The following is a 24380-nucleotide window of genomic DNA, read 5'->3' on the forward strand; positions in this document are numbered from 1 at the left end:
AGATTGCATAAAAGCTCAGCACTCACAATCAAGGCCCGATTCTCATAAGAGCTTAGCTTCATTTGGAGCTTCTTTTGGGGGGAAATCTGGTCCCAACTGCCACTCCTCAGTTCTTGAAAATGTGTCCCCTTGTGACTTGCCCAAGGTCATACGTGAAGTCTGTGGTGAAGCTGGGAACTGAACACAGAACTTGAGTCCTCGTGTCTTAACCAAAAGACCATCAATTTCCTCATTATGCTAAGCAGCTAATGCTCTATTAATCTAAAGCTTTCCCATTCCTGCTGCACATGGGTAAAGATTTCCATAACATTAATTTGGAGACTAGGAGCAACCTGAGTTCTAGCACTTGCTCGCGGCTTTTGTTTTCAGTGAAAAGAAGCATTCAGCAGAAGTAATTTCCTCTAGTTAACATGTCCTGGTACACAAGAGGCTGGCGTTCAGTATTGCATGCCATCTCAAACCACCTAGGAAAATAGCTCCTGACCCCACTGTAAATGTACCATTACATCTCTCTCTAGATTTAGTCAGTTATAACTCAGACGGAACAAATGCAAAAGTGAGATCTGAAAATGGCACTCCCCCAGTTGCTTTGATCGTTGTAATAATGCTTTGCAATCCTAATATCATCATCTTTTCTTTGGGGATCTCAAAGCAGTAATTATGTCTTCCAACAAATCTGTAATGTAGGTAGTATTATTGTGAACCTGCTTCTGTTCCTGTTGTCTTCAGTTGGAGAATGGTTGGGCTCTGTAATAATCTTAAAGAAGGGTACACTGAAGTACAGAGAGGTTTAAAGGAGAGTAGCAGAGCTGGAAACAGTCGCCTCTCCTACATGCTTGCTCTAATCACGAGATTTCACTCCCTGCCCAATGAAATTTGTGATGTAGCATTAGGTGCTATAAAGCCTGGGTAATACAGAAAGAAAAGAATTCAATATATACTTTATGTTTTTTGGGGGTAGTTTTTACATCATTACTTTGAAAAATGTTAGAATACAGCTTACCTGCTAAAGAAAAATATTTTAAGATCCAGAGTCTATCAATAACTAAGTTTTAAAGGTCACATTTTTCAGTAAAGCAAGATTACTGCAGTTCAACTTTCTAGACTTCGTCTTTAATGCCAAGCTTTCTAATATTGTAACACATCAGGACAGTTGAAAATCATGCAGCCTACCTAGAGACTTCCAGCTATACCTATAGACTTCTGGCTAGTGTTGGTTCATTGTAATATTATTCTATTCTGACATTGCAGTATCCACAGAGCAGAGTACTAATGAAAAAGTTCACTTGTAAACAGTTTAATGCTGTTTCAGAAGCCCAGCGTCAACCATAGTGGACATCATATTTTCATGTTCCATTGAGGAAGTGTATTTAGTCTATTATAACTAATTATTAAATACAAAAATCAAACATTAAAATTATTAAAATCTGTGTTTACAGCCTGGAATTATTAGTATAGTTCATATGCCCAGAACAGTAATTGCTGCAGAAGTGTGTAATTTTGTGCACAGAGTGCCATCTTGTGGAATGTTCACACACCACAAAATCATATTGGTGCCTCCAGGTTCAACATAAGATTCTTCACATCTTATTAGCTTCCAGGAGATTCCAGTTAAAGAACATTTTTCACTTTCAAAAATCTCTAAAGTAGTAATTCCAAAGCTACAGAAACATTTGGCAATATTCACAAATCTGATAACGTTGTGGCTGTTCTTTTGGGTCCAAATCTTGATTCTACTGGAGTCAATGACAAAGTACCCACTGAGTCCAGTAGGACCATGATCTGCCCTTTTGTCTTGATAAAGTTAATACATTTGATCAAATTACTACTGATGCTCCAATAATTTCCCTTGATGTATATATTTTCCATTTCAACTGCAGTTTTACATGAATTTTGTAATGAGATTTCTTCATTTCTACACCTGCTGTATAAAGTTGTATAGTTGGTATTCCTAGTTTTGCTTAATTTTTTTAATGATTTCCCTAAAGCTACTAACCTTATAGATGATTGCTCATTAATTAAAATCATTACCAGGGATACAATTCGGAATGAACTGCTGTCTTACAGAACGAGCTAAAGTTTGATATTTGTAGCAAATTTCTATTGTTTAAAAAGATGTCTTGTATAATCAGGAATTATACTGACAAATGGAAAATCATTTAATTAATGAGGATAGCACATTCATTCCAGATGTTTGTCTATTACCGACCAAAGAAAAGGAAGAAAATAGCATTGCTCAGGGCGTAGAGCTGCCACTGAGAACAAAACAGTCAGCCCCCATACTGTTTTTCCATTACTGGTTTATGTATCTGGCATATAGTGTAATTCACAAAGATAAAAGTACAAAGGCCAAAATGTTTGAACGGGTTTTGAATGAGAAAGTTCCAGGACTTTGCATGTGTGTATGTGCTTCATTTTTTGCATAGTGTTTTTCAAATGACCATGCAACTGATTAGTTTTCCTGCCAACATTAGTAAGAAACACAGATAATTTGCGTTAGAGGGGAAATTCCATTTTATTTTATCAGTTTTAGAAATGTAATTACTGAATTATTTATTTTGGTTAATTAAAGGTTTGTTTGGATCAATAAGCACAAAAAATATCCTCTCAAAATAAATTTCTCCCCTTTCAACCCATATCTCTCCTTCCATGAAAGGCCTGGCAAAATATATGGGCCTTGTAGCTTAACCAATAAATTCATGGTCTTTTAGAGCAAGGGTGGGAGAAAAGACCCTTACTTCAAAGTCCCCTGCCCTTCCACCAGCCACTTCCTGGAGTGGAGGTATGTGAACTCAAGAGCCTTAACTGATTGCAGCTGCCACAGACTCGCTCAGGGAGGAGAGGCTCTCACTAAGGCAATATGGACCCAAACTGCTTAAGAACGGTCTTAAGTGGAATTTTAAATGAATCTTCCAAACTAACTTTCCCTTTTTGAGTCAAATTTGCCAGGGCACAGTCTGGCAATGTCCTTGCTTTGCAAAGCAAATTGTTTCTTTTCAAACTAATAAAGCCCAAAATATTACTCTGTATGTAACAAGCCCAAATTACAGAAATTGGCTAGCAAGAAAAAAGGAATATGCTATTCTGTGTTTGAAATGCAATTAGAAATACACATAACTTCCACTGAAGGTAATTAAAAGAAGAAAAAGAAATACAGGGGGTGGGCACCATGCCCAGTATTCCAGCCAAGAAACTTCCTCCTCTGGCTTATTAGTCATCCCTTTTATACTCATCTATTTTGCCGTCCACATACATGGGATGGAATAGTGGTATGGTCACGTTCTCAACCACTTCTATGTTTTCAGTTGTACAAATGTAGGCTTCAGTTGTCATTGACCTAACCGGTGATTCTGTGCTTTCTCCCCAAGGATTTTAGAACTTCAGCAAAATGGAGACATGGATATACTGAAGCATAAGTGGTGGCCGAAGAATGGTCAGTGTGACCTATACTCATCAGTGGATACCAAACAGAAAGGAGGTGCCCTGGACATAAAGAGCTTTGCAGGGGTGTTTTGTATCCTGGCTGCTGGGATTGTCCTCTCCTGTTTCATTGCAATGCTGGAAACATGGTGGAATAAAAGGAAAGGCTCCCGGGTTCCTTCAAAAGAGGTATTGGACCCCTTCATTTATTGTGGAATATCTTCATGCTATCTGCATACTTTTGTCTTGAATTTATAGCACTAAAGGGGGAAGGAAAACATAGGTTCTGAGATAATTCCATAGCTTTCTGATTTGTAAGATGAGCAAGGTCACTCAAAATCTGAATCGTGAAATCTGACTCTCCTTTTTAGAAAAGCTAGAAAGAAATGAAAAAAGAAAATAAATACTATATACTGGTGTTACAAGGAACTGTTCTCAATAGAACACAACAATTAGTAGTAGACTATGTTAGTAATTAGTACATTATGCCTGCTATTGTGGATCAGCTCCAGGTTTTGCCAATGAGTGTGAAAGGTCTCTTTCACTCTGGCATTCAAAACATGCCCCCCAAATGCAATAGCTCAGACTTTCAAAAACAAGTTACCAAAGCTAAACTCCTAAATCCATATTTAGGCTCCTAAATGAACTTGGTATGATTTCTGGAGGTGCAGAGGAACCTGCACTCCTATTCATTTCTGCTCTCAACATCTACTGAAGCCAAGGGCAGCTGAGGGTGCTCAGCCCTTTGGAAACCCAAGCCAGATTTATTTAGAAACCTGAATACAGACACCCATTTTTTAACATCTTGGTCAGGGAATTCTAAAAGAGTTCCCAAGGATTATAGACCTCTATTTTAGAGGAAGATGTGCCATTTTATAGTAGGTCTGAGTTTGGTTCTCTCTATCTGTGTCTGTAGAATGATTTCCATGATAATTCAGGTATCTCATTACCAGCCCCCTGAACCCTAGTCTTAAAACAAATTGCTTACCCTGGTGGTGAAGTTTTAGCTCTGTAAAAGACCAGATAAAGCAACATTGGGGGGAAAAATCATTATTAAAATGTCCTTGACAGATACCCAGTCCAAGATGTTTGACAAGTTACAGTACATCACCACCAATTACACTTTTTCTATCTACATAGCCATAGACACCTGTTGTAGGATATTACTTTGAGTTTGTGTGAGATGGTTTTGCCATTATCTGCAGTTTCCCCAGTATTGTGCCTCGCAATCTTACGCTGTATAATCAGACAGAATTAATTACACTCACTAATTACAGCACTGATGTTTGAATTTTTAAAACCTTTTGCTTACTGTTTCAGTTCTGAGATTTTTTTTAAACTTCTGGCAAGCGCTGTTGTTAAAAAGGAAAACCCTCTCTTCTCTTTAAACTGGGTTCCTCTGAAATGGGAAACTCTCAGTTAAAACCAATAAAGGCTTAAATAATAAAATATACCAAATTGTCACTTAGCCCAAACTTTCAGAAACGTCACGCTTGATACTTATTTTGTGTATGTGTGTGTCTTTCAAATTAATGGAAGCCAGGAACTTCAAAGTTATCATTGCCTCAGCTGCTATAAATTGGCCGCCCTGTACTTTTTAATATTGTTTATTGACTTGCTCTTAAATTTATGTTTTAAAGTTGATGTGAAAAGCTTGACTCAAAACTGAATTAAGTATGAAAATAAAAGCTGAATGTCCCCATTATCCCATCTATGGGGCTCATTCAAAGAATTACATCTTAACTAACTTTCATTTTAGCTTCCATGAAATCCATTGGCTCTTTCAGGCCACTAGTCCAAATTAGGGGTCATGGTGGGCCAGTTTGTGGTCAGCACGCCAGCTCTTTTTCCTGATGGCTGCTATCTTGTGCTCCAGAATCCGAGCATTTATACTGAAAAATAATTGTCCTATGGTTGTGAAAATAACCTGCCAGTCATGAACCAGAAGTAACCCATTCAATGATGTCTGCCTAAGTCCGCAGACGGCCTTAACCAATAGCTCTGAGAGAAGACTGAACTCTCCCCATTAATCTGAATGGGATGTTGACTCTAATGATAATTTAAATGTGAACACTGCTGAATATTTCACTACTGACCAAAACACAAGAGAGAAAAAGGAATGATCGTATATCTTACTGTGAGTGACTTCTCTTCTTGGTGGATTGAGTGTGCAGAGCTTGGGTTGTGGGCAGAGCCAGGAAGAATACCACTTACTTATTTTTTTCCAGTTTGACCCCACTGTCATTTATAGTAGAAGAATCAGCAGTAATATTGGAGAGACCTTTAGAGGCTCAGCTAAAGATAGAGCTGTGTGAAATCTTCTGACTGAAACGTTTATGGTGAAAAATGCAGATTGGGCAACACTGAGATATTTTACAAATTAACTTCACCTAATAGCTTCAGTGAAAAAAAAAACTTTTATCACTTTTTATAACTTTTATAACATTTTGATATTTTCATTCAACACAACTTTTCATTTCAAAATTTCCCTTAATTTTATTTTAAAAGTCAAAAATGTTCAAAGATGGTAAACAGCAAAACAAAATGTTTCAGTTTTGTTGAAATGAAATGTTCCAATCAACCTGAAAAGAAATTGTTTTCTTTTTGAATCACCAAAAAATTTGAAAGATGATGTTCAATCCAAAACAATTTTTTTTCAATTTATTGGAATTGGTAGCAGCCCAAAAAAATTCATTACTCACCTAGCTCAAGCTGCAATATTTCCCCAGTGATGTAATTTTAAACATTTCCTTGATTGCTATTTTAAATTTTAGTCATATAAAAGTCATTTTATAAAATTTCAAAATTGGAAAAAAGAGGAGACTGAAAACAGTGTACAGTGGCAAAATCATGATTTATGCACTATGACTGAGCCTCTGTCTGAACACTGCATGGCCTTTGTTACCATAGCACGTGAGCACCTCCCAATTATTTAAGAACAGACATAATCTTTCTCCATCTTCTTCCTCAGCCTATAGGAGAAATAGTTTGATTCGTATAGTTGGTTTTGTTTTTGTTTCGGTCGGTGGGTGTGATGTATGTCTATGTACGTGTCTGTGCATGCATAAATTTTAGAGGGAAAGTCAATCCCACGTTTAGTTCTCACAATAGTGAGGTCTCTGGTACCTTTTGATCTCTTGGGGGAGTAAGTTCCATAGGCTTAGGCTGCAGTGCAAGCTCTGGGACCCTCCCACCTCACAGGGTCCTATAGCCCGGTCTCCAGACCGAGTCTGGAAGTCTACACTGCAATTTAACCATCCTTAGCCCAAGCCCTGTGAGTCTGAGTCAGCTGGCATGGGCCAGCCACGGGTGTCACGGTAGGTCCTGGTCAAAGAAGGAAAAGTGGTCTCTTAAGTATCAAGGACCATGAATAACAGAATGCAGACCTTGAACTGGACTCAGTATTCAGTACAGAGAGATTTGGTGACCAGTCTTGCTAAGCAGATGGGCTGTCACATGTTGTACTATATGGAGTTTTTTCAGGGGACGTGGGTTCATTCCTAGACACAGTGATCTAAACCTCACGGACATCAGTGGGAGTCTTTCCATTGATTCAATGACCTTTGAATCAAACCTACAAGGAGTTGCAGTAATCAAGCTTGCAAATCAAAAACGCACCACTATGGCCTGTGCTGTTATAATTTCTGGTATCTCTGACATCCTAGAATGATGCATTGTGACACTTCTCTGTTTGGTCTGGAAGAGTCAGTAGATTTCATGGAAACGAAAGTGAATTTTGAGAAGGTTAGTTAAAACTTCATTCTGTGATGAATAAGCCCCACAGTCTGATTAGTGGGGACATCCCTTGCATATTTCTATGCTTAACTCAGTTCTGAGTTACGCTTCGCAGTTCAGTATTAATATATATGTGGCCTACAGGTGATGTACAGTTACTTTGGGGCCCATGGCTTTGTATCTTTTTACTTTTGTGCATTTAAAGTCTCTGCTGTAACACGAGCATAACATCATTTTTTTAAATTGAATTCCTTTGGGGTAGTTTATGGAAGAAAAAGAGCAAGGATAGGAGGGTGTGATCCCACATCCAAGTACGTACAATGGACCTCATTCTCCTATTACCTGCACCAGTGTGATTCCACTGGAGTCAGCGGAGTTGCTCCCCTGTAACTAGGAGGAGAATCAAACCCACTGTTGGCATTACAATTAAAAATCATCTTGTGTATCCTCTTCTGGTACATTGCAAATGCGCCACCAGCACTCCCCAAACGGTTTGAAAGTTCAGCTTTATTGTATTTCAGCTAATAAATAAAAAAATCAATTTGAGCCCAGCCAGAATTAAGACTGATGAAGAAGCTATTACTATTCTTCAAAAGCTCCCGTCACATTTAGTTATCAGTATGGAGTATGAGTTATCAGTATGAAGCTCACATTTAGTTATCAGTATGGAGTTCAAGAAAAGCTGGTATCACCCCAGCCATCTGAGTTTACACTTCATCTTCATTATAGGAAGCTGATTATTACCAAGCTGTCGTTAATCTAAATCACACATACCCTGGCTCTAAACATGTACTTTCATGATAGGCATCTATTTGTAGCACCTACAGCTTAGTACTTAAGATGCTGGGTTTGAAAATAGGTGAATTATAAGGTTAGACAGCACCTGTGTTCTTTCTAATCCAGTCAGCAACAGTCAGTTGGAAAGATTTACACCACAGATGTTTATACCTGACCTCAGTTGTTGTAAATTAGCACAAAGCATGGGTGGCAGGCATCCTAGGCTGGAGGAGACTGTGTCTCCCCAAACAGCCTAGCATGGCCCTGCCCCCAGGTTCCCTCCTGCACTGCACTGGCCCAGGCTGGCCAGCCTGCCTCCCACAGGGACTTGGAGCAGCTGGCACTGAGGCAGGGGCTGTGGTGGGGGTGCTCTGGGCTCCTGCGGGGAAGGAGGCAAGAGGAGATGGGGCAGGGCCTGTCAGGCACAAGGGGAAAGGCCAGGGACTAGCCTCCCCCAACGGCTGGGTCACTGGCCGCCCATGGCACAAAGTTTTAGTTTAAGTTAGACGAAGTTTTAGTCACATTTCCTGCACAGTTCTGGTTCCACTGTAAAGATCCAGTCCAGCAAAAGGTGGCAACAATAAATGGCCTGTCTTCTTTTTCTTTTCCAGGATGACAAGGAAATTGACCTGGAACATCTTCACAGACGTGTTAACAGCCTGTGCACAGATGACGACAGCCCCCATAAACAGTTTTCCACCTCGTCAATTGATTTGACCCCGCTGGACATTGACACTTTGCCCACACGCCAAGCACTGGAGCAAATCAGTGACTTCAGGAACACTCATATCACCACAACAACCTTCATACCAGAACAGATCCAGACTCTTAGCCGTACGCTGTCAGCTAAAGCCGCTTCTGGTTTCTCCTTTGGCAACATGCCTGAGCACCGAACTGGCCCTTTTAGGCACAGGGCACCTAACGGGGGCTTTTTCAGAAGTCCTATCAAAACAATGTCGTCTATCCCATACCAACCAACTCCTACTCTGGGGCTCAATATCGGTAATGACCCAGACCGAGGCACCTCCATATGAGCTTCAGACCAAGTTTCTTCATTGTTTCTTTTTAGGACTCCCTTTGCAAGGAGCAGCTGTAATATTGTGGGACTAACATGGATGTAACTTTTAAAAAAAAAATCAGGATTCTTAGTAACAACTCACTATTTCTCCTTCTGTCCCCTGCTTTTTCTGTCTCCTCCTCGCTCTTCTCTTGTCACCTGTTTCTTTAAAAAAAAAAAGAAACCACACTAGTTTTATATTCATACACTTTTCATATACTTTAAGTATAGGAAATGTGCACTGAGTATGCATAAAAGTTAGAGGGTTATTTCACAGAAGGGCGTTTGCATCTCCCCTTTTTCTCCATTTTTTATATAATTGCAATAACTTCCGTCCTTTACATTTGTTCTGCTGCATCCATTCAGTGCTCCACTGCTGTTGTGTGTCCTTTTAACTGTGGACCAAAGGCAAACCCTGCAGTAAAAGAAAAATAAATTTAAAAAAAGGAAAAAAGAAAAAAAAACTATTCAGGCCACACAATATGAGAATGCAGTTTTGTAGGATTACAAAAAGCCATTACTATGCCAGTAAAGACTACAGTTAAATCTACTTTTGCACTGCAACAGTGCATATGACCTTTATGTGATTGTACAGTGTTAAAAGTTTTTCTTATGTACAGTAAACTGTATCATATGACAGAAGCCTCTGTTGTGTTAAATAAATTAGTATCACATAAATATATATACATAAGTGTGTGTATATATATCTATAAAATGGCAGCCGTTGCTATTGCAATTCATTTAATAAAGCTTTAGTAAAAATGTGTTGTATACAGAAAAGATATACAGTGCAGGGGGTCTTTTTGTTTAGAAAAGAGATTGGCTTTAATATTATTCTGACTTGCATTGTTTGCCAACAGAGCTTATTTTATACTTTTTTTTATTAGAACATCCGGGTTAATTTAATGTTTGTACCCAGATGTAACTCATTTGATTAGGTTTTGCATTGGCTATTCAGCAGTGTAGAAGGCTAAACCTGGTAATTTTACATTTAATTAATTTAACCAGTCGAAAACTCTCTTAGTTAAACCACATCCATGGATAACTAATACAGCTCTAGAGAAGTTTAAATGTAGATCATAGAAGGTTAAGAAGTTCTTTTCCAAATCAGTACCATCAATCACTACAATAATGGTGTTACTGGGACAAAAAACCCTTGAGAAATATTGATGTGGCCTTAAATTACAGTCATATATTATGCTAAGAAAAAAATGGATCGAGCTATCATTTTAACCCTTCCTATATTCATTTGTATTTAGAGGAGCTGTGTAATTTTTATATTAGTGTCAACTGTGTAGAACGATGAAAGAACAGCAATGAGAGCAAAAAACGTGTCTGCTTTGGCACAAGCTTCTTAAAGTAACACTCCTATCTGTTAGAAATGTAGAATGAGCTTTCAGTCTGCAATCCGTTAAGCAGAGAACAAGCAACTTCTCCCGTGCTGAGTTCCTTCCTTTTGTTTGTTTGTTTTTTTTGTTTTTTACACAACCATACACTTATGTTAACCTAACTCATTCTATGGCTAGAACTGATATAGGAATCAGCCTATGTGATTTGCTTTAGGGGAAATTAAAAGGTATATTCTTCAGCTCTATTCTGTTTTGATGCTAATTCTGTTCTAGGGGAGCATCTTGTACCATCAATGTTTTTGTACTAAATCTTCAGATATTGTCTACTGTGTAAGGCAGAACAATTTCTTATCATGCAAACGGCCATTTTGTTTCCAGGGTAGCAAGTGTCTAAAAGCATGCACAACTTGTTTCCCCTTGTAACATTCATGAACTCGTACACAACTCTGATTTAAAAAAAAAAAAAGGAAAAAAAAAAGAAATTTCTTTACAACAAGCTATGTAGGGACATACCAGATGTTGCAGTGATTTTAGCTATAAACAAACTGTTAATCATGTACACTATTTAAAATAGGCCTATTTTGATGTGTTGCCTATAAAACAAATACACAACACTTTTTGGAGGCCTCAGTTACAAGTGGCAGAGCTTTCTGTGTATAATTTGTCTAAATAATTTGTCTAATAAAATTGTTTTCTAAACTTGCTTTTCCTCCTGTTTGTCCTAAATAACATGGAAATGTCAAACTGCGTCTGCATTCTTCAATTTAAGGTGTGCATTATTTAACATTTATATTGTGGTAACCCATAGAGGCCAAGAAGGTGGAGGTCCCATTGGCCTGGGTGCTATACAAACTTACAGGTGACATTCTATACTGTGCCTTAGCGCACTGGGACGGAGGACTAGGATGGCTTTAAGCAGTCCCTGGTGTAGTTCGGACAGCCCTGGGGGGGTCTCTCTAACTTATGGCAGCAGAGCTGCCCAAAACCTTTACAGAACTACCAGTACATTCTGAGGCCCTGCCCTCAGCACACCCCTTATCCGCTATACCTGCTATGCCAGGGCTTTCGTGGAGATCTTCAAAAAGCAGCCTGTGACTGTCTTCCTCAGTTCCTTCACTGAGGAAATTCTCTCCTGGCTGGATCCAGAACTTTGTAGAACTACTTTAGCCCCTTTACCTGGTGTAAAGGGCTGGAGCAGGAATGAGTCTCACCTTTGGTGTCGTATTTGAATATGTAAGATGTACCGGAAGAAAAAATAGCAAACATCCTTTAAAGCAAGAACTGTAAGTACTAGAGCTGTGCCTCTCATCATATCGCCTGTCGAATTTCCATGGAAATTAGTGTGAGATTGACAGGGGCACTGAGTCAAGTTTAGACCTAAACTGCATTCTCCCCAAATTCTCAGATACATTCAGAAGCACTCAATGTCTGACCTAACTCAATCTCAGCCTACATGGTCTAGAAACTTTTTTGGTATATGGCCTATTTTGTTTTGTTGATTTATTTTTATAGGACCAGATTCTGCCTCATTTAAAATGAAATCATAACTTACTCTGTGGGTAGCCATGTGCCTATGTCCTCACAAGTACAGGTGGCAGAATATGCCCCTTATTTAATTACAGTATTCTCAATTTGTATTCATTTGGGTTGTGTATTTTCATTACTATCTTAAACTAATGGCCAAATTAATATTAATTTCTTTAGTATTTACTTTAATATCAATCATGATGTAGTCACTTAGAGCACCCAAATTAATATCAAGTTTTCTATTGGATTGTTCACAACACTTCAGCTTTCATTAACTGAACCATGATTTTAAATTGTTGCTAGAGTTTCATACATTCACTCAGCCAGCATTAATGACATATGGGACAGGGTTTTTTAGTTTTCAAATAAATTTCATGCTATCCCAACTCACTGCTAGATTATAACTAAAAAATTCCACCTTCTGAGAATTTCAAAAGCTAAGGTTTGATATAAAGCCTCATCAAGGAGAAAACTGATTTGGTGAAAGTTACTTAAAACACAGCTAAGAGATAACTTACATAGCTTCGTCTAAAAGAAAAGCAATGGGCAAATGGAGGCCCTTATCCTACAAACACTTATGCACCTTATTACATACACTAATTGGGGTTAGTCACAAGTACAGTTATGCGTGTAAGTATTTGCAGGATCACGGCCTAAATTACTCATTTCTCTAAGATAAACATGAATGCTTGAAATTTGTTGTGCTCCAGTCTGCACTAGATCATTCCTCTTGCATTTCATGGGTATCCTGTTCCCATCATTTACACTCAGCACAAATAGCAAGGCAATAAAATGACTAAAAAGCTAGGTAAAATAGCTCTGTCAGTCATGGTATATATTGCAGGGTAGGAAACAAACCCTGCAAACATCTCTCCTTCCTTTCAAAACAATGTGATACAAATTTTACTCTGAACTATTGACAAGTGTTTAAATTATTGCAACTCCACTGAAAATACAAATTATTCTTTATGAAAACATGAGTTGCGTATAAAGTAATTCCAATAACCCAACCAATTTAACATATCCCATATAGAATATCTATCTAGACTGCTTTGTGGGTTAAACTGTGCCGGCTAAACACAGTTGTTGCAGTCAGAGTTCACTGTTTCCCTGAACAATATGGAAAAGCTTTTTTTTTCTCTCTCCAGAGAACCACATTATAAAAAGATCCAAGAGACTAAGAAGGGGCTCAAATATAGTATGGCTCTCAAAACAAAACAAAACAAGTCCTCATGCAACTCAAGAAAAGGTGATTGCTAATTCTGGGGGTGTACCATAGCGTGGTCAGGGCCAACGTGTCTGAGGTCAGCTCTTTTGTCTTGACTAATGGAAATGCTAATTTTACGTCATTCAATACATCAGATCTATGATGCAATATTTTCTCAGCCTTCCATGCTTATTTGGGATACTGTAAAGCAGGCAAAATTATAAGTGTACCTTTCTATGTCAGAACTCCCCCTGTATGCAGAGCAATGAATAGTCCAAAACTGCACTATTATTTGTTGGGTTTGCTTTAATTTCTTACAGGTTCACAAAGTGGACTACCTTTAAAAGTAAAACATACTTTTCCTTATCTGTAAGCTTTCCTAATCCAGGATCATGTATAAAGGCCCCAAGAAAACAACTGAATCACAACCAACATTCAGACTATTCCCCTTGTTAACCCTACAGTAAACCCAGCTCGTTGGGTTTCTTAATCTTGTGTGCAGGATTTTTAAACATTTTAGTAAAATAGGTGTCCATAACAATGGGTCTTAGAGTTTTGTGAGCAACAGGGTGAGGTGCATGGAGGCACTCACAATGCAAATCAAGACTGGTCGGTCTAAATCAAATTATCTTAGGCTGTGATCTTGTCATATTTCATCAACTAAACCGGATTAGTGTTTGTAAGGGAGACTGCCGACGGAAACCCAGAGTGCTACAGGAAGTGGTGAGGCTGATTAATGTCCTATGGAATCCCTAAATCTGAACCAATGCCCTAAAATTAGAGAGCAATGTACTTCATGGAATAATCTCACAGACCAGAGAGAAAATCAATAGCTACCTAGGTTCTCATCTGGCACCCCCCATTACCACAGTATCTCACCTGAAATTCTCTGCTTGACGCCCTTGTGAGATAGGGAAATATTACTCCCACTTTACACATGGAAGAATGAGACACAAAAAGATTAAGTCGTTTGCCTCACGTCACACAGTAAGTGTGTGGCAGAGCCTAGACGTCAACCTAGGCCTCCTAAGTCCAGTGCTATAACCCCCAGACAATCTTTCCTCTCTGATTATTTGTGAGCATTAAAAATCCCATGGCACTTTCCACAAGCATATGGATTACCGGGGCACACTGCAATCTCAAGTTCATCCAGAAAAGTGAATTACTGTGGGTGACATTCACCACTGTGAAGAGACTTGGACCACTTAAGATCCAGGCCATATTACATTCATTTACAGCTGAAATAATGTAGTGGCAAATCAAACCCACTGTGTGCACAATATTAAATACAGGAGGGTGGGTAAGTCACACCAGGGGATCAAATTAAAGGAGTAAATTGCACTGATCAAGCTAATAATGTCACCCACATAAACCTGGCTTATTAAATGTGTATCTCAGAAGATACATATTTTCACTATGTGGTTGTTAATCCCACGGATGTGCACAGTACAGCCAAATTTCACTACAAAAAAAAGGTCAGGTTTCAGTCAAATGACCAGAACACAGGACTCTTGGTTCCCCAGTCAATTACTAATCCTAGGCCACAGTGCCACTCATCCAAGTCAGTAGAACTCTCTGTGCTTAAATAACCGCATCTGAAAAAGTGTGGCTTACATATACACAGAGCTGGAGTGAGTGTTAGGCCAAGCCCTGCACAAGGGGCAGCACATAGCTGTGCTTCCTCAAGAGTCTTTATTCTTTCCCTTTTGCTCCAGAGAAGTAAGTTACTGCAGCCAATGCTCCCCCACCTCCGGACACACAGCAATTCAGATAAAACCCCGACGAAGTTGAGGGGGTGGGAGATGGATCTTATGCTACCGCATGGATAGGGTAAAGCCAATCATAATCTGGCCCATAATATACATTTTTTCACCTATAGATACCAAAGTGCTTTAGAAAGATGAGTAAGCATTATTAGCTACTGCCTCTCCAAAATAGCCCTGAGGGATCTTGATATCTTGAACTGAAACCAATCGCTGATCCAGCACTAAATATAACCCATCCTGCATCTCAGGCCCATGAAATTGGGGAGGAACGCTCTGCCTTTGTAGCATGGGGAATTTTTTTTTTAAATGATAGCTGTTTGAATGCTCCATGGATTTAGAATAGCAGAGTAAGTCCTGGTGGGGATGAATCAGTGGACACAGTGCAGATGAGGTTGTTAGAGTTGCATGATAAATGAACTTATCACATGGCTCTGTAATGTACAGTACAACATTTTTCACCTCCACCTACGCTGTGTGCAGGAGTGTGTATACAGTCTGCAAAATGAGAAACCTTTGAATGGAAGGGGTTACATAAATATTAGGGGATGGATTTTAAAAAGTACTCAATAGTGCTCTCAGTGAAGTCAGAAGTAAAACATCCATAAATTTCTATGGGAGTAAAACCAACACTGTGCACTTATGAAAATCTCACTCAGGAATATTAATTTGCCATTTACCAGCCTTAATAATATTTTAGTCTGACAATTTCCTCTTTTGTTTAATTTTTGGAATATCAGATAAGTACGTTTTTTATTAAAAGAAGTGAGTCCCAAAAAAGCAATTAGGTCATTAAAAGCCGTAGCACCTCTAATAAGGCAGCTGCTGTTGGAAATACAATTAGCCATTGGTACTCTAATGAAGTTATACCAGAAGCATGCTGCATATTTTTTACTTTGAAATAAGTGTAGATACAAACCCGAAGACTGAATCCTCCCCCCTCGGTCTAATCATTTGACAATATTCCAGACAGGATGATTCCCAGTATGACTTTTAAAGTATTCAAATTTTACAGTGGTTTCTTTTTTAGAAGACAGTTGAAACCAATAAAGCAATTTGAACAACCACTTGACTAATATAGAAGCACACCTAGAAAACAGGCAAAAGGGACTTGATATTTCAAACATGCCTGTCAACCTAATTTTTATAAATAAAAGACTGATCTCAAAGATGAAAGGTACCATATACCTATGAATCTATGTTACATTTTCTGTGCAAAAATAACAAATATATATATAAATCCCTCTGCAACTGCACAGATCCTCACAAGCAGTGCCAGACCTAAAGCTAATAATTGCTACAATAATCACCAAATGTAGGACACTCTGCTACTCCCCTAGTTGCCCACTCAACTATTCCTACACCCGCTCCCTTTTAAAGGACAGGATGCCCCATTAGCGCAACACTATTACGAGTGACTAGGCTATTTCCTGCATATGCTAGGTAAGCCTGTGATTTTTTTAAGTGCAGAACTGTTTCCTAAAATAATATGTGCCAACACTATTTCCACAATGACGCTGAACAAACAATACTTAAATATTCTCAGATCCTTATCCATTGTCAAAAACAAAAATGTATTTCAGTGCCCAACCTGAACATTAAAAAATTATGAGATTTTTGACAAACAATAAATGTGGGGATCTTTTTCTTTGCCCTCTGATTTTTGACCCCCTTCTAACCCATGAAGGGCTGGAAATTTGGGTTTACTTTTTTTGTGACAGCTGCGCTTTTTATGTACTCACATGTCTCCAGGAGCTGGGCCTTTAATAAAAACAACAAATATCCTGACACTCACCAAAGTTAGTAGTTATAGGTTTATGAACAGGAATGTGGTGCTGTACAATGCTGGAGACACTGGGGAGGAGATGGAACGGGCGGCACAGCTGCATTCTGTTCTGTGTTTCATTATGAAACACGGGGGTTTGTCTCATTTCTGAGGAACTGTCCACCCTGCAACTTTTAAACCACTTAGAGACGTGGTTGGCTCTAAATAAAATTTGTGTGCCCAAGCCACACGGTTAATTCGCTGTAACCATGGAAGCTAAGTCTTTCACCCCTGCCAGAGGCTTTGGCTGCCTTTCTGTAACCAGCTCAAAACAATGTTTTGTTTTTTGATGTGCAAATAGGACCCTCTCACTGGCATTTGTAACTCTTTTGGCCAACCTGCCTCCACCCCAGCTGTCTGCGGAGTGGCACAGAATCTGTTGCCCCCACATGTTGCTGATGCATGACTCTTGTGTCTGCATGTGTCCTTCGGACACTCCATTCCATGAAAAGCCATGGAGCTCTTCCATCCAACCTCAGCAGGGAATAGAGACACAAACACCTGCAAGTGAAAGCATAGGTGCCCAGCCCTTTTTGGCAGGGGAGGAGGACACCATTTCTCCTCCCTCATTGCCTTCTCCTGTCCGAGCATCCATTCCTTCTCGGCTGTAGCTCCTCTGCTATTTATCTAGGTGTTTAGATAACCACATCACCAGAATATTCAAGTACCATCCAAATATTAACTTATCTGCACAAGAATTATTTTAATGGAAGCATTATTATCCTTCGTGTACAGACAGGGAACTAAAGCACAGAAATATTGAGCAGCTTTCCCAAGGTCACCTAGGAAGCCTGTGGCAGAAACAGGAACCAATGTTCCTTGACGTTCACCCCAGAGCCTTAACCACCGAACACTCCTTCCACTGGGCAACTCTTGCTCTATGGAAAGGAGGAACAGGAGGAAAGGTGAAACAAAAGCACTGGCTGTTTTATTGCCTGCTTCCTTGGTTGGCTGTAGGGAGCTTGCAAGGGGCGCAAGATAGACATTCCACTGCCCAGACGTGAGCCCAGAGGAGCACCTACCACAAGATGGTTCCTTGACCCATCTTAACCGAGTGCAGCCTAGAAGAAGAGAAAGAGGGAAGCTGTTGAAAGCAACCTTCACAGAAGCTGTTAGATAAGTTGGTGGAAGCACAACCTGAATTTGCTCGACACAGTTTGAAATCGGTGGTAGGGAGTTGCACAGTATCAATCTGAAACAAAATCCTTAAATCGGCTGTGTTAGCTCACTATGGCTATGTATCCTAAGCAGATGGCCAAAAAAAAGTTGAGAAGCAATACAGCACACCGATACTGTTAATAGCTTGTACTCCTCCTCACTGCCCGTGAACATGCTGCTGCAAATGTATACAGTGGGGATGGCTGTATGAATATTCACTGCAGACCACGGCAAGAGTAATTACTGTTGACCTATGTTGCTACTAATTATTTTGCTGACACATGGAAAAACAAGCTGAAGAAAGCAAAAATAATACTGAACAAAATTAATAGCATGGATAGTTTATATTCCTAACACTCAATACATTGCTTAAGGACTGATCATTCCTTCAAGTGTAAAGCATGCACTCTGTGCAGTGTAAGAAAGAGAAGTGTGTTGATTTACAGAATCACACTTGGTGAAAATAGGGACTTGTCCCTGACAATGATTTTTACAAACCTTACAGCTTAATATCTGCTGCTGTTTGGATACTGTTTAGCTATCTACAGGATTAGGGTCTTGAAAATAACTAATTCCTCCCACTTTTTGAGTTAAAGAATAAGCATTATTTCCTAAGCAGTTTATACAACTCTGAAAAATCTGCTTATGGGAAGATGTGAGCAATACAAAGTAAACCTCGTTCAAAACAGTGTGACATGTTTAAGAACAATAGAATCCACTAAAGTGAATACATTTACTTCTTCGGGGTTCAGTCCTGCAAAGGGGCACACATTGCTCTGAAGTACATTACTGCTTGCAGAGCAGTAAAAGGACATAGCAGGTTGAAGGGCAGTGGGAGTGGCAAGGGACAAAGCAGAACTCTTTCCCATGTTGCAACAAAAGTGGTGGTCTGGGGGAAGAATAGGGCGGGGAGGGGGGAAGAGTGCTTTCCAATATGAAGACTGACCACAGATGTGGGAGACGGCGTACTTACAGAACATGTTAACCTAAGAAGTAGATGTAAGTACAGATCACATGCCTGAAACTGGTTTTAAAATAAATATTTGTTAGCCAAAACTTAAATCATCGTGAGTAAATTATCTGCCAAATTTAGGCCTATATTTACAAATCATTTGGGAACTGAACCTAATGTCTGCAAATATGTTACTTGTAAGTAGTTGCCAAATAAACTTGGACAAACAGTTTTCAGACTACGAGAGATGTGGGTTTGCAATTTATTATCTGTGGTTGCTCTCTTAAGCCACATGGTGTTATTTCCTAATCAGAAGCTTGAAACATTTTATTTAAACAGGCATGTGCTCTTGTTCATGCATGTACACCTGTGCCAATTCCCCACAAACCCACTCAAACAAAAACTCATCTGCCTCAATGTTTATGACTAACTAGAAAAAGTGGAGGGAGAAAGGAGCGGTATGAACATGATCAAAGCAAAAAGCCATTGGGCCTTCCAATGTGTTATGTTCACAACATACACACAGCAAAGTGAGATAAAAACAAAATATTCTTGGTGGAAGGCTGCAGCGTTACAACACTTATTTCCCAGAAATCAGAACCTTAATACAGAAGAACTCCAACAGAAGCTGCTCCCTAGAGCACAGAGGTAACACTCATCCCCCTTGCTTTAAGCAGGGTCTTACCAGACTGACTGCTGATGATATCCTATGATATCTGCAACCAGAAGACCACCCCACCTCTGCCCTGCTCTTAAAGTAATAGGTTGCAGTTCCACAACGGTCTTTAATACACTAGTGCATGAACACTTGCAAACACTCTTCTTGCAATAGTTCCCCTGCTCTAGTGCTAGCATTGGGAACATTCACTAGCAAATGGATGTGTAAATTTACCAATGCATTACCAGAACCAGGAAATGTCCAAAGCCCAATGTTTGAAGCAGCCTATGCAAGGTCTCTGCACAATCCCCTGCAGCTGAGGGAGAAGAAAATGTGTACAGCCAGGAAGCCCTTAGCCTGCTCTATGCACTGCATCAGGTGTTTTGTTCCATATGCCATGGCCTCCATGGCATCTAGATTTCATGTACCTTGTGTTCAGGAATGCTGCAACAATTTGTATATGTGTTATGAGGTGCTGAGAGGCACTGAGCCAAACAGTAAACCCTGTATATGATGGAAATCACTTCAAGCCAGAGGGGGCAGTGAGGGGAGAGTGAAGCAGCACAACCAGCACCCCTAGTTCCAACACCTATGTTTGTGTTTGGTTCCTATCACATGCAGTCTACCCCTTGTGCAGCGGAATGCATGAGTTCTGCTGCACAGGAGCCTTCCTCAGCCAGAGAAACGGAGACTGGATTTATCCTAGTGTGGGGTTTTATTCTGAAAAGTGCCGATCTAAAATTTACATTGTTGGGTTCCAGGCTTGTTCTGACAATGATTTGCAGAACAAATAGTCACTTTTTCCTGTTTTTACCCTAGTTTTCAGCTCTACAACAGCAATCCACGCTCTGCAAATCAAGCTGGGTTTCCTTCTCACTCAGGTCACCTTTAAAAAGATTACACTGACCAAATAATACCATTGGTGACACCTGCGTAAATCCTCATTTCTGTCAGCTGGTTTGCACAAATGTAACAGATTAGCTTTCTAATTGGAATCTAGTAAATGTGGAGCCCAGAAAGGGAAAAAAGCCTTAAGTTATACTAGTTCTACACAGCTACTAAAAGTAAAAAATAATATTTGGGTCCCTAATACAGTTCATACTAGGATGAATGCACATACAGAACAGGGTGAGTAATATAATACTATTGTTACATTGTGTTTTCATGCAGTAGGGCTGCATTTACTGCAACATAGAGAAATTTTCAAATAACATTTGGCTAGAGTTAAACAAAGATGTTTTAAAGCTGAAAATATGAAGAAATTATGAAAACTTACTATTTATTATATAATTTCTGGCTGGCTGCTATTGTAAGTAGCTTGAAAACAAATGGTTTTTTTTTATTATTTCTGTGGAACAAACTGAGAAACTGACATAATATCATGGAGATAATGAGCCAAAAATAGTGGAATTCCCCTAGTGGGAACAATTGGCAATAGATTGTTTTATTTGTGCTCTAATTGTTTTGCCCTGTAATACCCAGTGGACTAAAATGTAGGGTTTTATTACAGATTTTAAAAGCGTCAAAACTGGGTAAGAGTGATAGTAGTAGTAGATGAGGATCTACCAGATTATTCTTTAAAAACTGAGTTTGAATTCTGTCGTTCTCCATTTTAAAGAGAAGCATTCCTGCTATCCTCATCTATAGCTTGTGGGATGAGTAAAAGCAATATGACTGTGTTATGAAAATGTGTTTGACTGTCGACTGTGAACAGCCCAGATGACATCCATGTTCTTTCTTGCAAGGAGGTTAAGTTCTTTGCTGAAGCCAAGACTGGGTGTAGAGCTAGTAAAATAGCTAATTTTAGCCATCCGCAATCAATGGGCGTTCTGCTTTAAAACTCGAGGCATAATACTGCCTTATCCAATTCTTTCTAACTAGTCTTCTTTTCTCTCCCTCTTCTTCCCCCCTCGCCCCCCGGACAGCTTTTCCTTTCTATCATTTCTTTTGCTCCTTCTGTTGGATCTGATTAGCGAGCTGACTGCCTGGGCAGTTTCGAGCAGTTGAGTTTACTTATTGTTTGTTCTTGCCTAGCTGCCACAATACATGAAATAAGTGCTGTATAATTTAACTGTAAAATCGGCACATGTTCCACATTGTGCCGGGGCTGTAGGGACATAAAACACGAGGAGATGACATTGGCATTTTTACCTTTTCTTTTGTTGTAGAAGTGTAGGACCCTTCACGCTAAGGGCTGCCGTTTCTCTCTCGTTCACCCATGTGCTCTCTGGCTATTAAGGGAAGCCGTACAGCTTTCTATCCAATGCACTCAGTTGTTCTTGTTTAAACCTTTCAAATCCAGCTGGTGGCGCTGTGGCATTTCCAGTGGCTTTAGCTCTGAAATCGTCTATTTCCCGATATTGCTCGTGTGGAGGCGAAATCAGCTCATCTAAAGACGACTACTTAGTTCACTCTTGAGCGCTCACTCCTAGAACGGGCTAGTTTAATGCAAATAACGTCTAAATTCGCAAATATTTAAGAGATCCTTGCCTAAATAAACACCCAATATTCTAATCCTTTGGGTAGTAAATGACGTTCTATTTATAAAAGAGTTTTTAGATGACCTGGAATTTGCTTCCTGAAGTTGAAAGCCGTCGTGGAACTCTGGAATCAAGCGATGATTCCTTCCTTCAGCCACCACGACTTATTTTATAGTGTTGTCTGTGTCTCCGCAAATCGATCAAACTGATGCCCTAGGGAACCTTGAGAAGCAAACTACATTTTGACCTTTCCTCAGACGGGGCACTGCTGGCGGAGGCAGTCGGTGCGGAATTTAGGATCTATCCCTCATTCAGAGAGACGAGGTGGGTGGTGATTTCCGTGTAATTCGCTCAGTGCTAGCAACTGACTTGAAAGCCACCATTTTTAGTGACACGGTTTGCAAAAGTGGTTTCTAAACTCAAGGTGACTTGAAAACGGGCTGTGATCCTTGTACCCAATTCTTCTGAACCAGGAATAACACTAAATCGCAGAGGTCCCCAAAACAAAGGCCCTTCAGATATTGCAGCATCCCAAGGATACAATGACAGCAAGGAAAGAGAGAATCCCACGCCAGCCCTCACCCTCTCTCCGCTCACCTTCCTCTGGACAGTGCCTAATCCCGGGGCCCTCAGTCTTGGGGGCACGTTTTTGCTCTGAAAGCAGCCCAGCAGGCTAGAGCTAGACATGACCGCCTCTAGGGCTGAGCGCTTTGTTCCCCTTTGGATGGCTCCCTTCTAGTGGGTTTTACTCCAAGCCAGAAGAAAACCAGCGCCGCTTACAATGCTCACAAAAGAACAAGAAAGCTTTTTATTTCTGCCCGCAGCATCGGCTACCCTGCTCCCTGGCCAGGTATTCTTTAGGGGAAACCCATTGCCAGACTAAGACTGAGTGACCCAATGCAACGCTACCCAGACCGTATTATGTGTGTCTGGGGTGGGTAGAATCCTCTTCTCTGAGCCTTTTCCTTTTTAATTCTTTTTTTTTTTTTAGTGATCCAGGTTCAAGTCCGAGCTCAATATATCTAGCGGGGTACTCAGAGCTTCGCTGTCAGTATGTAGGGTTTTTTAGAGGGTAGGATTAAATCCGCCGAACTTCATTTCCAGGGAGACAGGGCAGCACTTGCCGCTATGCAGACTGAATGATATTGGAAGCCAACATCATGTCACATTGTGTGTGCCCTTTCCAAAGATTAAGCGAAGCGTGGCGAATGGGACACAGACTGCCATTGTCCTGGGGACACTTTAATAACCCTCACCTACAATATTCAACCTGTTGTTTGCAGAGGGACAACCCTGGGACACACACACACACACACACTCACTCAGCAGAGGGACTTCAGGGGAAGCAGCGACGCAGAGACACGGCTCCGGGCGCCACCGCACTTTTTGCACCGTTCCGAGCAAATGGCTCCCGCTCGGCTTTATGGAGTCAGGGTGAGGGGCGAAGGGCTTCTGCCCGGGAGCAAGCGGCTGCCTTTCCCGGGGCTTCCCGGCACACGAGAGCGAACGGGTTCGCCTCCCTTCTTTGGGGCGGGGGTGGTTTAGTTAAACTACAGTACACCAAGCACCTCCTTGATATTTTCCTTACTTGTCAGTATATAGACCTGGCTTAGCTGAAGGACATTCCGGTTCCTCTTGGTTCGCCATCCCCCACGGGGGGTTGGGGGGGATCTCGAGCTCTCATTCCCTTGGAACTTTTTTTTTCAACCCCAAGCCCTTGTCACCGCTCACCTATAAAATACCGGCAGGGGGCTCGCAGCTGCTGCCCCCCAGGAGCGCTCAGCGCCCTGCACACATGAAATCGGCTGGGGTCCGGCCTTCCCGCAAACAGCGTGCGCACGCCGCTAATGGGCGGACCTCAGCCGCCGCACTCTTGGCTCGGGAAACGCTGCCCTGGAGCCCCCGCCAGCGCGGGGTGTGTTGGGGGACAGGGCAGCGAGGGGACCACTCGAGCCCGTCAACGTCGGGGCGCTGGGGGCCTCTCCCCCAGATTTGCGCTCCAAGGGCGGGCTGGGGGTGGGCCGTCCTGCCCTTAGGCTGCGGGCCGGCAACGCGCCTTTCTCTGCGTAACTTGGGAGTAGGGGCCAGTCCTGCACGCAGGGCCCTGCACGCATCCTTACCGCCGACGGGGGGCGTGGAAACCAGGGGGGGCTTGAAGCACCAGAACGAGACACCAGTTGCCCCCCCCCCGAACCCTGCAGGAACGGCAATAAGACTCTTACCAGCTTCATTGACCTGGGAAGTGCCGAACTGCCTCTGGCTCGCCCGGCGGGTAGACCCAGCGCCGAGCATCCCCCTGCGCGCTGGGAGCCCGCGGAAGAGCGGGGTGCAGCCCCCTGCAGGGGCCTGGCGTCAGCCGCCTCCTCCCCAGCGCGGGGCGCGCGCAGCTCCGTGCAGGGGGTGGGGAGCGGAGCTCCGCGCCTGGCCGCGGCTCGCTCCGGACAGGTGTTCCTGGTGACTGTGATCCTTCCT

The 24380-nt window shown here is 41.2% G+C and overlaps 1 protein-coding gene and 1 long non-coding RNA gene across 12 annotated transcripts in view; one reads left to right on the forward strand and one right to left on the reverse strand.

Moving 5' to 3' along the window:
- GRID2 (glutamate ionotropic receptor delta type subunit 2) overlaps positions 1–11037 on the forward strand; it is a 1023752-nt gene extending 1012715 nt beyond the window's left edge. Inside the window, exons 15-16 of the mRNA XM_073340701.2 lie at positions 3369–3609; positions 8544–11037. Of these exons, the coding sequence (XP_073196802.1) occupies positions 3369–3609; positions 8544–8966 (664 nt within the window). The 3' untranslated portion in view covers positions 8967–11037. The remainder of the gene's footprint in view (positions 1–3368; positions 3610–8543) is intronic.
- On the reverse strand, positions 1036–24380 carry LOC144930479 (uncharacterized). Of its 11 annotated transcripts, XR_013635661.1 has the most exons (5): positions 24131–24380; positions 9332–9404; positions 9093–9154; positions 4733–4819; positions 1036–3796 (listed from the first exon to the last, which is right to left on the reverse strand). It is a non-coding gene; the product is annotated as an uncharacterized LOC144930479 (long non-coding RNA). The 11 variants fall into 11 exon arrangements; XR_013635660.1 differs by lacking the exon at positions 9332–9404; XR_013635659.1 differs by having other exon boundaries at positions 9093–9404.

This window comes from Lepidochelys kempii, chromosome 4 (assembly GCF_965140285.1).
Source record: "Lepidochelys kempii isolate rLepKem1 chromosome 4, rLepKem1.hap1, whole genome shotgun sequence".
Classification (NCBI taxonomy): domain Eukaryota; kingdom Metazoa; phylum Chordata; order Testudines; family Cheloniidae; genus Lepidochelys; species Lepidochelys kempii.